The 12,555-nt window shown below is 39.5% G+C and overlaps 2 protein-coding genes across 2 annotated transcripts in view; one reads left to right on the top strand and one right to left on the bottom strand.

Annotated features, from left to right (window-relative positions):
- Positions 1-4,076, top strand: part of HDDC2 (HD domain containing 2) — a 9,288-nt gene extending 5,212 nt beyond the window's left edge. The window contains exons 5-6 of the mRNA XM_042895334.1: positions 2,681-2,819; positions 3,938-4,076. Of these exons, the coding sequence (XP_042751268.1) occupies positions 2,681-2,819; positions 3,938-4,032 (234 nt within the window). The 3' untranslated portion in view covers positions 4,033-4,076. The remainder of the gene's footprint in view (positions 1-2,680; positions 2,820-3,937) is intronic.
- A 2,228-nt stretch (positions 4,077-6,304) lies between these two features.
- The window catches only part of TPD52L1 (TPD52 like 1), a 51,693-nt gene continuing 45,442 nt past the window's right edge, over positions 6,305-12,555 (bottom strand). Inside the window, exons 6-7 of the mRNA XM_042885957.1 lie at positions 12,136-12,196; positions 6,305-8,061 (exon numbers count right to left, since the gene is read on the bottom strand). Of these exons, the coding sequence (XP_042741891.1) occupies positions 7,930-8,061; positions 12,136-12,196 (193 nt within the window). The 3' untranslated portion in view covers positions 6,305-7,929. The remainder of the gene's footprint in view (positions 8,062-12,135; positions 12,197-12,555) is intronic.

The raw sequence follows: 12,555 nt of genomic DNA, 5'->3' as shown, positions 1-12,555 counted from the left end.
TTTTTTTTTTTTTTTTTTTTTTTTTTTTTTTTTTTTTAATTTAAATGAGTGAAGAAAGCTATAGCCCAGAGCCAAATAGTGGCTGGGACAAGATCTGCTGAGACTCTTATCCCATGCTCTTCTTCACTACTCAGCCCACAGCTCCGCCCCTACACCCCTTCAGCCATGGGAGGAGTGCTGCTTTGTCCTGCCTTGGTGAGCAGTCCTCAAATCTGTAGGGTGGTGGGGAAAACAGCAAGAAGATGCCTCTGGTGTATTTTCAGTTCTTGATTAAACTCCGAGTGTATTTGAAAAAACACTGAAGTAAACGAGTTGGCACACTTAACTCTGTCCTGCTCTTTTTATTTTCAAGAGCAAAATCACAAGAGTCATTTTAACAGCCAGGCTGCGATGTTTGAAGGACCTGTTACTCTTTTCCAAAGTATGCTATTATTTCACATTCTTAAACGCCTGTGGGGAGGAAAAAGTGTTTGTTTAAGCGCTGTGTGCAGTTGCATGTATAATAGGTGAAGTTTCCTGAGGTTAATGTGAGCTGAGGTATGAATAAGACCTGGTGGGCTGCATGACACAGAGATTGGTGGTGGGTTGTGCTTCTGGTTAATTGCTGGAGGTGGGACAGAGTTTTGCAAGTGAACAGCCATAGTTCTCTTTCTCCTGAAGTTGTCCTTTGTAAAGCTGCCAAAAAAAGTTTGTTCTTTTCAATGGTTAAAAAAAGCTGCAAAAGAACAGAAATATGTAGATTTAGGAAAATAGCCTGCTGTATTTAAACAATTTAAAACATAAGGCAAAGATCAGCTTGAAAGAGGAATAGAACAAACATGGCTGCAAGTTGTAACAGAGGAGGTTTAAGTTGGGCATGAGGAAGAATTATTTCTTTTAGAGAGTGGTCAGGCACTGGAATGGCTGCCCAGGGAGGTGGTGGAGTTGCTGTCCCTGGCAGTGTTCAAGAGGTGTCTGGATGAGGAGTTACGAGATATGGTTTAGTGCTGGTGGTAGCAATGGTAATGGGAAGATGGTTGGACTGGATGATCTTACAGGTCGTTTCCGACCTTGTGATTCTATGATTCTATGATTCTAAACAACATAGAACAGCATTAGTTTAGTGGAACAAAATTGATGATTCAAAATAGTGATCAAAGTGATATTGAAAATGTAACGTGTCATTTAAGTTCAAATAGAGTAGTGCATGAATCAAATATGGCTATCAAAATTTGAGTTTCAGATGTAAAGCAATAAGTTTTTAAAAACAAATGGGCTCCTAGCAGCAAGCTGGAGATGCAAGTGACCACATCATATTCATTAACTGAGTTTGACTGCACAGGGATCACAAACCAGGATCTTGCCATTGAATGACAGCTACAATTGTCTTCTTAAGATGCAGAATGAGGTTATTGTTCATCTATCTATTCCTCTCTCTTTTTTTTTTGGTATAGAAACAAAAGATTCTGCTTTATAATGTGCATTGAATTCATATAGCATAATTTATGGCTTATTTCAAGGTGGTGAAAACATCCTGCCATGTTCTTTTGTCAGTAGGAAAAACCCTTTCTAGCTGTTACACTACTCTGGTTTGTGGACCTGCTGTGCACAGTTGAATGTGTGCATCTGAAAGCACTGCTGGGTGTGGTGTGGGCTGGAGCCTCTGCTCTGATGATTGGCGGTGGCAATGAGGAATGGGTCAGAGCTGCTGTGGGTGCCAAGCTGATGATAACTTGTGCAGAATGGCTGCCTGGGGAGGTGGTGGAGTCACCATCTGTGGAGGTGTTCAACGAATGTGGAGATCTGATACTCAGGGACATGATTTAGCAGGCAATATTGATAGTGGACAGTTGGATTGGATGATCTTTAGAGATCTTTTCCAACCTTAATGATTCTATGATTCTAACAAAGAAGCCTTTTTCTGCAGTTGGCTTTGAAGCCAGGAGAAAGCCAGTTGAAAAGATAGCAAATTTAATCCAGCAGATTTAGAAAAGACAGGTGAACCTGTCTGCAGCCATCACTGGAGCAAATGACAGCAAAATTGTTCAAGTTGCCTAGAAATGTGAATGACTCACAAGTATATACTGACAGTGAATGGAGGGTGGGTAAAGATAGCAGAGATATTAAAGTCTGAAGGGAAGGAAACCCATAAATTACTCCCTTCCCCACCTCCTAGGAGTGAGATAAAGACAGTAGCTCAGGCAGATTAGACCAAAGAGGTTAAGAGGAAGTGACAGGAAAAACGTAAAGAACAACTACTTATGAAAATACTACCTGGTGAAAAAAAGTGTAAAATAGGCCTTAGAAATAGATAATGGTAACACATAGATACATGCCATGGTTAATTCATAGCCTTAGTCAGCTGTGAAAAAACTTTATATAGATAATATTTAATTCTGTGTCTGATAGGGCTGTCTCCATATTCTCCCTCATTCAGCAAAACTCTTTGGTACGTACTTAAGCCGAAGTATGCAGAAGAATTCTTGTCCTTAATTCCTGTTACAGTAGAAACTTAGCACATATCTAAGTGTTTCCTCTGACTAGATTTCTTGAAAAGAGAGTGAAAGAGTTAATTGTCATGAATACTGTACTAATGAAAAATCCTAGATTGGTAAAGAATTCTAATATTCTATTTCAGAATAACATTGTTGTGTTGTGTTGTTTGTTTGTTTGTTTTTCTTACATCTGCAAATCTCTTCAGGAATATGAAAACCAGTGTACTGCAGAAGCCAAGTTTGTAAAACAGTTGGATCAGTGTGAGATGATACTGCAGGCGCTTGAGTATGAAGAGCTGGAAAACACTCCTGGCAGACTGCAGGATTTTTATGATTCAACTGCTGGTATGACATTTGTCTGTGTGAGCTTTTTGTGATTGCCTGATTGTGGATATTTTTTTTTTTTCCTGTCTGGCAAATGAACTATACAAATTGCCTTTTTGTTTTCCTGCATATAGAGCAAGTCAGGACTAGTTATTTTACTAATCTCTCAAATACCCATAGTATTTTGGGGAAAATACTGCAGTGTAAAAATACCTTGCGTTTATCTGTATGTATTGAACTGGAATCTCATTTATGTCAAGTTCTCTTTTGCATCACTTTGGTCTTGGAGAGAGGCTCTGCCTTTATTACACTAGCATGTGTTTAAGGATCTCCATGTATCACTAGAAGGGTGTAAAAGAAACTTCAGTCTTCCTTGGTGCTCTGAGAGGAATTGTTCCTATTTTGTTAGTGTTTCACAAACCAGTTTGTGAGAAACAGCCCAGTGAGAGTTCTAGATGCAATTGTATTGTTTTTTGCCCTACTGTGTCTCATGGAAATTAAAAGGAAATACAGGTAAAATAGCTGTTGTCATGGTTTTAGCAAGGGATTTGAACACCAGGAGAAGACTGACTCCAATTCACTTTCTCCTGGAAAAAATAGAACAGACTATAGAATAGAATAGAACAGTAACTGCCAAAGGCAGTGACCCTGACAAGTCCCTGAGTGACTCCTCAGGAAAATAATGAGTTCTCTGAAAAATACTGTTATTTCAACATCAGGGAAGCTAGAATGCTTCATTTTTTTAAAGGGGTATCTTTGTTGCTTCAGTAACTTAAACTATAAGCTACTATCTCAGTAGAGTTTAGGGAATATTCCCTAAGTAAGTGCTCTTGTCATTGGAAGGGTTTCCTGCAGAAAGATATGCAGCATTGGATCGTCTTAGTCAAGGTGCATCCCTTTTTCAGCTCTTGTCTTAACAGAGCAAAAATATGGATATGGACATTTTTCCCCCCCCAAAAAAAACTTATAACTAGTTGTAATAGTTATTCCATGTTTGGAATGAAATGTGTCTGCAGTCTTTCTTAAAACAGTAACTTGGAATTCATTCTGAGCCATAAGCACTGATGACCTCTCACTGCCAGCCTTTCATGCACACAAAGAAATGAAGACATTAACTTTTTCTTCCTCTTGTTTTGCAGGAAAGTTTGTTCACCCAGAAATACTCCAGCTTGTATCTCTGATTAACACAGAAAGGAATAAAAAAATAGCTGCTACATGTCATCCGCATTCCTGAGGTGTTCCTAAACACTGTAACTATATTAAAATATATTTGTTTTACATTGTCTGGTGTTTGTCTCTCTCATAACATTGCTAATTCTGCCAGCAGATCTTTTTCTCCATGCATTCACTGCTGCAAATCTTGGGACCACTTGCATAGGTGAGAAGCTCAGAGATTGTGTTAAGGACCAGATATTTAGAATGAAGGGTTTTGCTGTTGTTTCAATCGGCTTTCATGGATGTAGTCTCACAAATAATTTCTCCACTGGCAAAGTTCAGGTAAGTTTGAAACCTATCTGATGGCAGGCAAATGAGTTCATCTAATGCACTGACTGGGACTGGTAGTCAGTCTTGTGATGTCTAAGTGTGTGTGGATTTAACACATAACTGTGTGAGATGGGTTTGTAGCTGTTCACTAGATGAAAGCAAGACCAATGGCCATGCTTGTCTAAGCTTGGCAAGAGCTTCCAGAGATGAGATTTGTTTGGGTTTTTTTAGGTGTGCCATCCTGGAGAATTGATGATGGACAAAACTGTGGTGATCAAATTAATTACATTTTCCGAATACATTCATTGTTTCATGCAGTTCTTATACTGCTGTTTTGTAGTATCAAGGAGTGGTGCTGAGGTTTATGTTAAGACTTGTATGCCTTATGCCTCACATCAAATTGGTACCCTTACAGACACTTGCAGAGGCAGTTGATAACTAAGGTTGGAAGAGGCCTTTGGAGATTTTGCAGTCTAATGCAAATGCCTATACTACAATGTAAAACTCATCTTCTCTTGTTCAAGCTTTTCAAGTTTGTTACAGATTACATTTGCTAATGGAAATAATGATGCCAAACTGCAACCTGATCTAGAGGGAGGTGTTCTTGCCTATATAAGGGGGGTTGAACTAAATGATCTTTCAGATCCCTTCCAACCCAAACCATTCTATGATTTGATGGCTATCGTATAAAGCTGTAGTGGTGTTAAATACCCAAAGAACACAAATGTATGTGTTATTAACTGTTGCATCAGGAATGCAGCTTGAGTTTAAGGGGACATTCCAGTTATCAGATAATGAAAGTTTGCACTTGGAAAAGTTATGGTAGGACTTACAGCTATCTTTTCTCCCTAGCTTCTGCTTTGTGTCAGATGAGGCAGCATAAAACTAAATTGTAATCCTTTTTTAAGGCAGGTAAGTTAGCTGAGTGGATGTCTTCAGGTGATGTGACTCGAGGAGATTCCACTTTACACAAATCTTAGGGGCCTGATGAGAGCTTGCACTGTGTTCTGCAGTTGATGCCTTTGGCAGACACACAGACTGCTTCACTCAGGGGCTAGGAGATTTTGCCTTAAGCAACCTGCACAGAGCTCAAAATCTGCAGAGCATCTTGGGCTAGAGGAGGTGTGAGATGCCTGCTCTGCTCAGGGTACCTCCCTAGAGCAGCAGTTGTGCCCTGTGGAGATGCTGAAAGAACAGGTACAGTTTAGTGAGCAACAGGCAGCTGATTAGTAGTCAGTTGATTGTCATAGCTGATTGTCATGCTGCAGGAATGGGTCCCACAGGGCAGGGCCTACCATTCTCCAGCATTTGTAGTCCATCAAGATATGTACAATCATAGTCTTTATTGAGTCTTATTGAATGCCAAGCCTAAGAGAGCTGTAGATGCTTTGGAGAGTAGACTTGAGAACAATGCTGACAAAGAAGAGAAGTAGTCCTGAAAAGGTGGTTGATGAGAACATGCAGCAGGTGCTGCCCCAGAAGGAACAGTCGGTTCTTCCAATGCAGCCAGAGGTTTTCCTGGCTGGCAATGCACAGTGCTGCTGGGGATGCAGGAATGAAAGTCTTTAAATTGTTCTCTTTATGAATGCAGCCAGAAAACAATCTACTGCTTTCCTCAAAACATTTTTGTTGTGTATGTATGTACATGTAAAAATACATGGAGGGTTAAATCCCTATCCTGAGCTTGGGCTCTGTGTTTTAACCTTGGTATGCCTTTTGACCCTGTTCAAAAGGTGAATACTTTCAGATGCTCTCTGCCACATATTTCAGCTTTACTGAATGCTTCCAACCATTCTGTCCTTCAAAGAGCAAAATTTTCAAAACCTGGGCCACAGATTTTCATGGAGAATTTCAGATTTGGAAAGAAGTAGACATTTAAAAACTAGAGGGATGGCTGATGATAAACTCACATCATAGCTCAATACCCTCCTGCAACAGCAAGGCTTAGGCAAGGGATATATGGTGTTACTGGTGAATAAAGGGAATTAAAGAGGAAACATGACCGAGTAAAAGAGTAAGAGAAATTTATTTTTAATAAGAATATCAATGACATCATTTACACAAACTAAATGGCCATTAATACTTTTATGTAAATTAATTCATCTTTATGCACAAAACCACTGCAACATAAGCTAGCAACCTATCACAGAAAAACTGTACTAGAAACCTAATTCTATTTGCTTCCATGCTAAAATCGTATTGAAGAGGCATTTGAGATAAGTGTCCAAAGTTCATAATGTTCTACCAGACAGAAGTTAAAGGATTTCTAGCTGTCAAAACTATAACAAAAGCCACATTGAAAAAACACAGAAAGCCAAGTTTCCTCACAAGATTTTAAGCAGTCTGTAACATCAAACTCACTAACGCTGATCTGAAGTTTTGGCTTAAGCTCAAAACAAGCATCCATTTTGAAAGTGGCCAAACTGTTTTCCATTTTGTTTATCCTTTTGAAGAAGCTGTGCTCATCGCAGTCTGGTGAACTGAGCAATGCAACATGCAGACTGACAAGTGCTCATTAAGACAGCAAGATATTGCCACAAGTGTGCTGCTCTTTTCTTGAAGAAACGTTAAGAAGATGCAAGAAAACATGCTGAATCAAAGCTTAGAGAGATGACTGGCTCTCGGTGATTAAGTAGATATAATGCAGTTGGGATGCCCCAGAAAGAAGGACAAAATTTGGGACGAGAAATACCTACTCATCGTGTGTAAGAAATGAGTTTCAAGCTAGCAGCTCTGAAATGTGGACTGAAGGCATGAGCTCTCTATCTTATGGCACATCTTTAATCAGTTGCTGGAATTTATTCTTTTGCATAAGGCTGTATCGTGACTGAAACTTGTGCTTTTCAGTCATAAATAATTTACCTTCCCTTCTTTTTGAAGGGAAGATATGGAGGCAACATTATTGGAGGCTCCTCCCCCCTCCCCACTTCCCTTTTTAATTAGCTTATGCTTTTGAATCTTATCAAACCACAGAGAGCAAGCCATGGAACATATTTTTAAACTGAAAGCCATTCCAGCTACAATGATCAGCTTAAATGGGCAGCTGTGATCTGCTTAGTTTCTATTTGAATAACCAAGTGTCTCTTCCTGTCCTTCTTAACTCTGCTGACTAACTGGAGGGCAATGCCAGATCGTATCAATGAAGGAGAAAAAAGCTTTTCTTGGGTGACAGTAAGTTATTTTAATTTCACTGGGAAATAAACCATGTACAGACACCCCAGATCGAAGGGCACCTGGTATGGCTGGTAGACAGCTGGTGTATGGACTATTGCTGGCAGCAGAAATCTCAAGGTCCATCTGTCTGCTGTAGCACTGATAGAGGAGCTGGAAACCAAGAGATAGAAAACTTCAAACTGAAAGAATCAAGAGAGATTGGGAGATTTCTGGAGATAAGTTAGATGAAAATGAAACTTGTTTTGGTCACAATGTTACAGAGCATAGAGTGCTATGACTCATTTACTGGCATGTGGTTCCTATAGCATATAAAATAGCATATCCAAAATGCAAATACAGAGAGGAAACTTTTCTCCAGCACAAGGCCAGGGAGGCAGTTTTCCAAGACCCACAAAACTTTGTTGCACATGTTGGTTGTTGAGGGAGGTCCAGAAACCATGGCCTGGGTAAGTCTCTGAGCGAGGCCTTCCGCCTAGCATTGAAGCTCTTCTTCACTCTCAGGAAGTCGGGTGCCAGCCAGAGGGCTCTGAGCGCTGGCATTGGCTGTGGAGCTGAGAACTTCTTCAAAACTGCCCCCAGTGTGGCTTGTCCCACCAACCTTGGTCTGTAACAAGGCAAAGAAAGAGAACAGCAAGTTCCTCCACTCACACTGGATCAAGTTCCATTTGCATTTCACTCCTTGGTCACAGAGCTGAGAGCTGTTCAAAGCAGGCAGAGCGTGGTGGTGGTGGTTATTTTTAAAAAGCAAAAGTTATCATCAAAGTATCCACCTCTGCAGTTTTTAAACTTCTCAGTCAGAATCATAAACCTGCCTGGAGAATTCATGATAAACTCAAAGGAACTGACCCCTAGGTAGATTCCAGTTAGGATCATGTATCCTGCCAGTGAACTTCATGTGGTTCTTTACATGAGTACCTCATGCTTGTTTCTCTGTTTTTCCGGTTCTGCACAGATTGATGGGCACTGAAAGGAACTGGTATTTTTGCTGAGTTAAATGGTCCATCCCCCAGCACTGGTAACATAACTTCTCTCCAGCTATATGAACCTTGGGGCGACTTTGGACTACAGAAGGAATTTTGTAACCAAGTGACCAAAACAACAACTTACTTCCCTTTCAATGCTTGTAGGTATCTAGTGCTGATATGTAAAACTGCCCACCACATTTTCCTGGGAGAAAAAATATCCAGTTACATTAATGAAATGCATGACTGCTCACACATCATCTACTTTCAAAAGGCTACAGTTCACTGAATTTGTAAATACAAGTACTAAAGCACAGTATCACTTGAAGTCTGAAATAGAGTTTTCCTAATCAAGAAAAAAAAAAAGCTTTCTCCAAAGATTTGGAAATAGCCAAGACTGTGAGAGGAGACAAAGCTCATTTAGAGGGTAGTCTTGCTAAGAGAATATTCTTTTGTGATTTGCCTTGCTGATATGCCTGCTTTAAGCTGATTCAAGTCTGAAAATAGGGCAAACTTCCTTACTCCATCCCAGAACTGCAACAGGAATTAAAGCTGGTATTTTTCCAGCTTGCCAGTCACCAAATGCTTGGGAAGATTACTTTAATCAAATGAACACTGTGTCCTAAGTTTCCAAAGGGTTAATCCTACATAATCCTTTGTTTTATCAGCAAGCACAGGAGCTTGCCTAGCTTGAAAGTTCAATAAAACAAGGTAGTAGAATGCTGGATTTATGCTCTGACAGTTTGAAACACACTTACTAAAAGCTCCTGTCTCAAGGTAGAAGTCTGCATCCATTCTGTAAGTCAGCAGAGCCTACTAGAAGATAGCAGTTTATCACCAATTTTTGTAAGTAACAATACTATATATATATATATATACATATACATATATATATATCTAAATATATATCTATATATATCTAAATATATATTATTTGCTGGTTAGTCCAGAACTTGCAAGGAAAAGGCAGAAACTGCCTAGTAAAGCTATTATTAAGTTTTCACTACAAAGCTCATGACTGTTTCCCAGTTTAAAAAACCTCCACAAGAGTGTAGATTCCAACTGATCAGAGTGGGTATGTAGATAAAGACTGCTGCTGCACCGTTTCAAATTATTTGGATCAGCTGCATCTGAACTGAGGCACATAAAAATAATAATCATAAATTCGGTTTTATTTTCTGTTTACTTCTCTGCCTACTCTTCCATGAGAAAACAAGAATGATGTGAGTCACTTTACTAAATGCTTCTGCCAAGGTCTCCAGTAATTGAATACAAGGAACAGTTCAGCGGTGTTCTGATTTTCAGAAGACTTTAGAAGTCAGGCACTCAGATCCTGTCAGTCTTCAGGGGAAAGTGAACTAATACATTTCCCCAAGAAAGCTGCAACCCAAAATTCAACCTGAAGAGCAAACAAAATCTAATTTAAAATTTGACTTCAAGATGAATGAAAGCTGAAAATCAGTTTTCATTGGTTACAGAACACTACAGGATCATTGATTCTGTACCTAACATGAAAAACACATACATAAATAATTAAGAAAAATTAATGCTGCTATTGTCTATGGTCAGAAGTCTCTCTGGGAAATTCTGTGCTTTTTCAGATCACGACAGGTCCCTAGAATCAAGGGGACAGCCTATACTTATCCTCCTGTAGGCCTATCTAATCTTGCAAGCCTTAAAAGGGTCAGGGAAGAGGAAGAACAATGCTGAGGCATTCCCAGCTGTCTTCAGCCAGTGTTAGTGGCACTCTAGGGCCAAAACTGCAACTCCCTTCCAATATTTGCACAAAGAAACTGAAGAGAGAAAGAGAATATAGACAGAAAATATTTCAGATAATGTCAGAGGGTATTCCAATAAAGTTGGGCGATTAACACTGCATGGGATGTGGAAGCTGACTTTGGACTGGACTTTTTGTTTTGGCAAAAAGGCTTTAATCTGTCCATCTCAGGTTAGCCATAGCTGTAGGACAAATGCAAGCCTGGGAGCTAAATATACTGATGAGTCTAGAAGCCCTGTGAGTAGGTTTAGTAGGTTCAAAAAAGCACTGTGTTTCTCCCATGTAATTTCTTCTAACTATTGAGTGGAAGGAAACAACAAAAAAATCCATTTCAGACCTCTGGGGTTCCAGTGAGGATCTATCTAAATGGGCAGAGGTAGAAGGAACATGAAAACATAAGCAAGTGGAACATTTGACATCAACAAGCAATAATTCAGACCTTTCAAGCTGTGGCATCCCACTGAGGAACAATTTCTCTGACAGAGATGGTGAGCATAAAAAGCATTTGCAGCAGGTGAACGAACGAACTGAAAGATATACCAAGCCCTGAGCTGAGGCTATAGAAGTCAACATTCTGTTCTAGCTCTGCCACTAAACTTCCTTGGGATGCTGCCTCCCACCTGTGAAAATTTCCATCACTGACAAGGTGCAATGGAGATGAAATCACTACCTACACTACCATAATTTAAAGCTGTCAGAGCAGCCTCTCTTTGAATAAACATGAACAGGCAAAAGCTGAAAATGATAGTGCAGTTCAGCATCCTCTGATGCACAAGCTGATTTAGAAAAATAAAACAAAATAATTCTCCCTAGAACTCCATACTTTCCTCAGACACTGCCTGGAAAATAGTAGCCTCTGTAAGTTTTCACATTGGTATGGAAAAAAAACAGACCTTCCTCGTGCAACTGCTCCAGTTCTAGTGGTAATCTGCATTTTATGTAAGAAGGAATGCCTGTCCCGAGTGGAAGGACACCTTCTTGCACTTTAAAGTTTTATAAGTTTAAATGTCCATTGACATTAATCCAGTATAGTCAGTTCCACCTAAAAAAAAGGTACTAAATTTCGCCCTTGCCCACTAATGGGCTGTACTTAGAATATGTTGGAATCGTTCTATAGCAGTAAAACACCACTTTTTGGACACACTTTGTCAAATGAGAAAGAACCATCTGAGGGCACCTCTGAACAAGAAATTTCTCGTTCTCATTTTTCATGCTGAAAAGATTAGCTCACTGCAAATTTGCCATTCACTCTCCCACCTTAACAAGTGTTATTAGTGGTAACTGATAACTTTGTCATCAGTCAAAGATTATCTAACAGCAAACATACACATATGTGTATAGTTTTGAAAATTTAAACTTGGACAAATATTGAAATTAGAAAGGAAATGAAGAACTGTATCAAGGAAAGACTGCTTCACCATGAAGACCCACACAGGTGGTGTGACTTAAACCAGTTACATGGCAGCCCTCACCAGCTGAGCGTGCAGCACTTGGCAAGTGGGTCTCTAATGCTGAAAGGACTTGAGTTCACTATATAGGCAAAAAGCTGTGTTGTCTGGCAGGTCACAGCACAAAGTTCTTAAGACCATATCACTTTCAAAATCTGACCTTGTGACTCCACATGGCTCTGTCTCATGCAGCATAATCACATGGTCACACGTGACATATCTCTACACCTTGGTACAACCATATTTTTTTATATTTTTGAGACCACTTGTTTACTTTGGTAAACAACAGAAGTAATTTTGTAGTAGTGAAACAGATAAAGACTGTTTGTCTCTGCATATTATCTTCATTTTCCATTAGTACTCTTGCAGTTCCATGAAATTCTTGATGGAACAGCACATTCAATCAATTTCCCACAAAAATGATAGAGATGTCTTTAAGTGTGATAGATACACTTCAAACACAGCCATGTAACTCAGCCTCTTGTCATTACCTTAAGGCTTGTGACAGTGGTCTCAACCTTCTCTTCAAAAGATTTGAAAGTGGGAGAATTCCTAAGAGAAAAAGAAAGTTGAAGGAAGGAGAGTCAGTTGCAAGCTTAATGAGGTAACTTTGCAATTTCATTAATTTTCACCAGGCAAAAATGATAGGAAAGGGTGAAGACTGTCTGGCAGCACAGGGCTGTTGACTGAAAGGGTATGAACAATCACTTGCCTTACTGTAAATCAAATCCAATTAAGGTAATCAGATGAGTATTTTTTAGTTACCAATTTGCAAAAGTTGAACCTCCCTAGTAAACCAGTGACTGGTTTGACTGTTTTCTGAATCATTATGTTCTAAAGTGAGAGCATGGATCCCCATCGAGATCTATACCCAAGGTGCCTTCTAATAGCTTAGAAAGATGTGTCTTTCT

Source organism: Lagopus leucura, unplaced genomic scaffold (genome assembly GCF_019238085.1).
Source record: "Lagopus leucura isolate 7727_CA_CO unplaced genomic scaffold, USGS_WTPT01 Super-Scaffold_73, whole genome shotgun sequence".
Lineage (NCBI taxonomy): Eukaryota > Metazoa > Chordata > Aves > Galliformes > Phasianidae > Lagopus > Lagopus leucura.
Note: the sequence above shows the minus strand (reverse complement) of the source record. Positions and strands in the feature narration are given on the sequence as shown.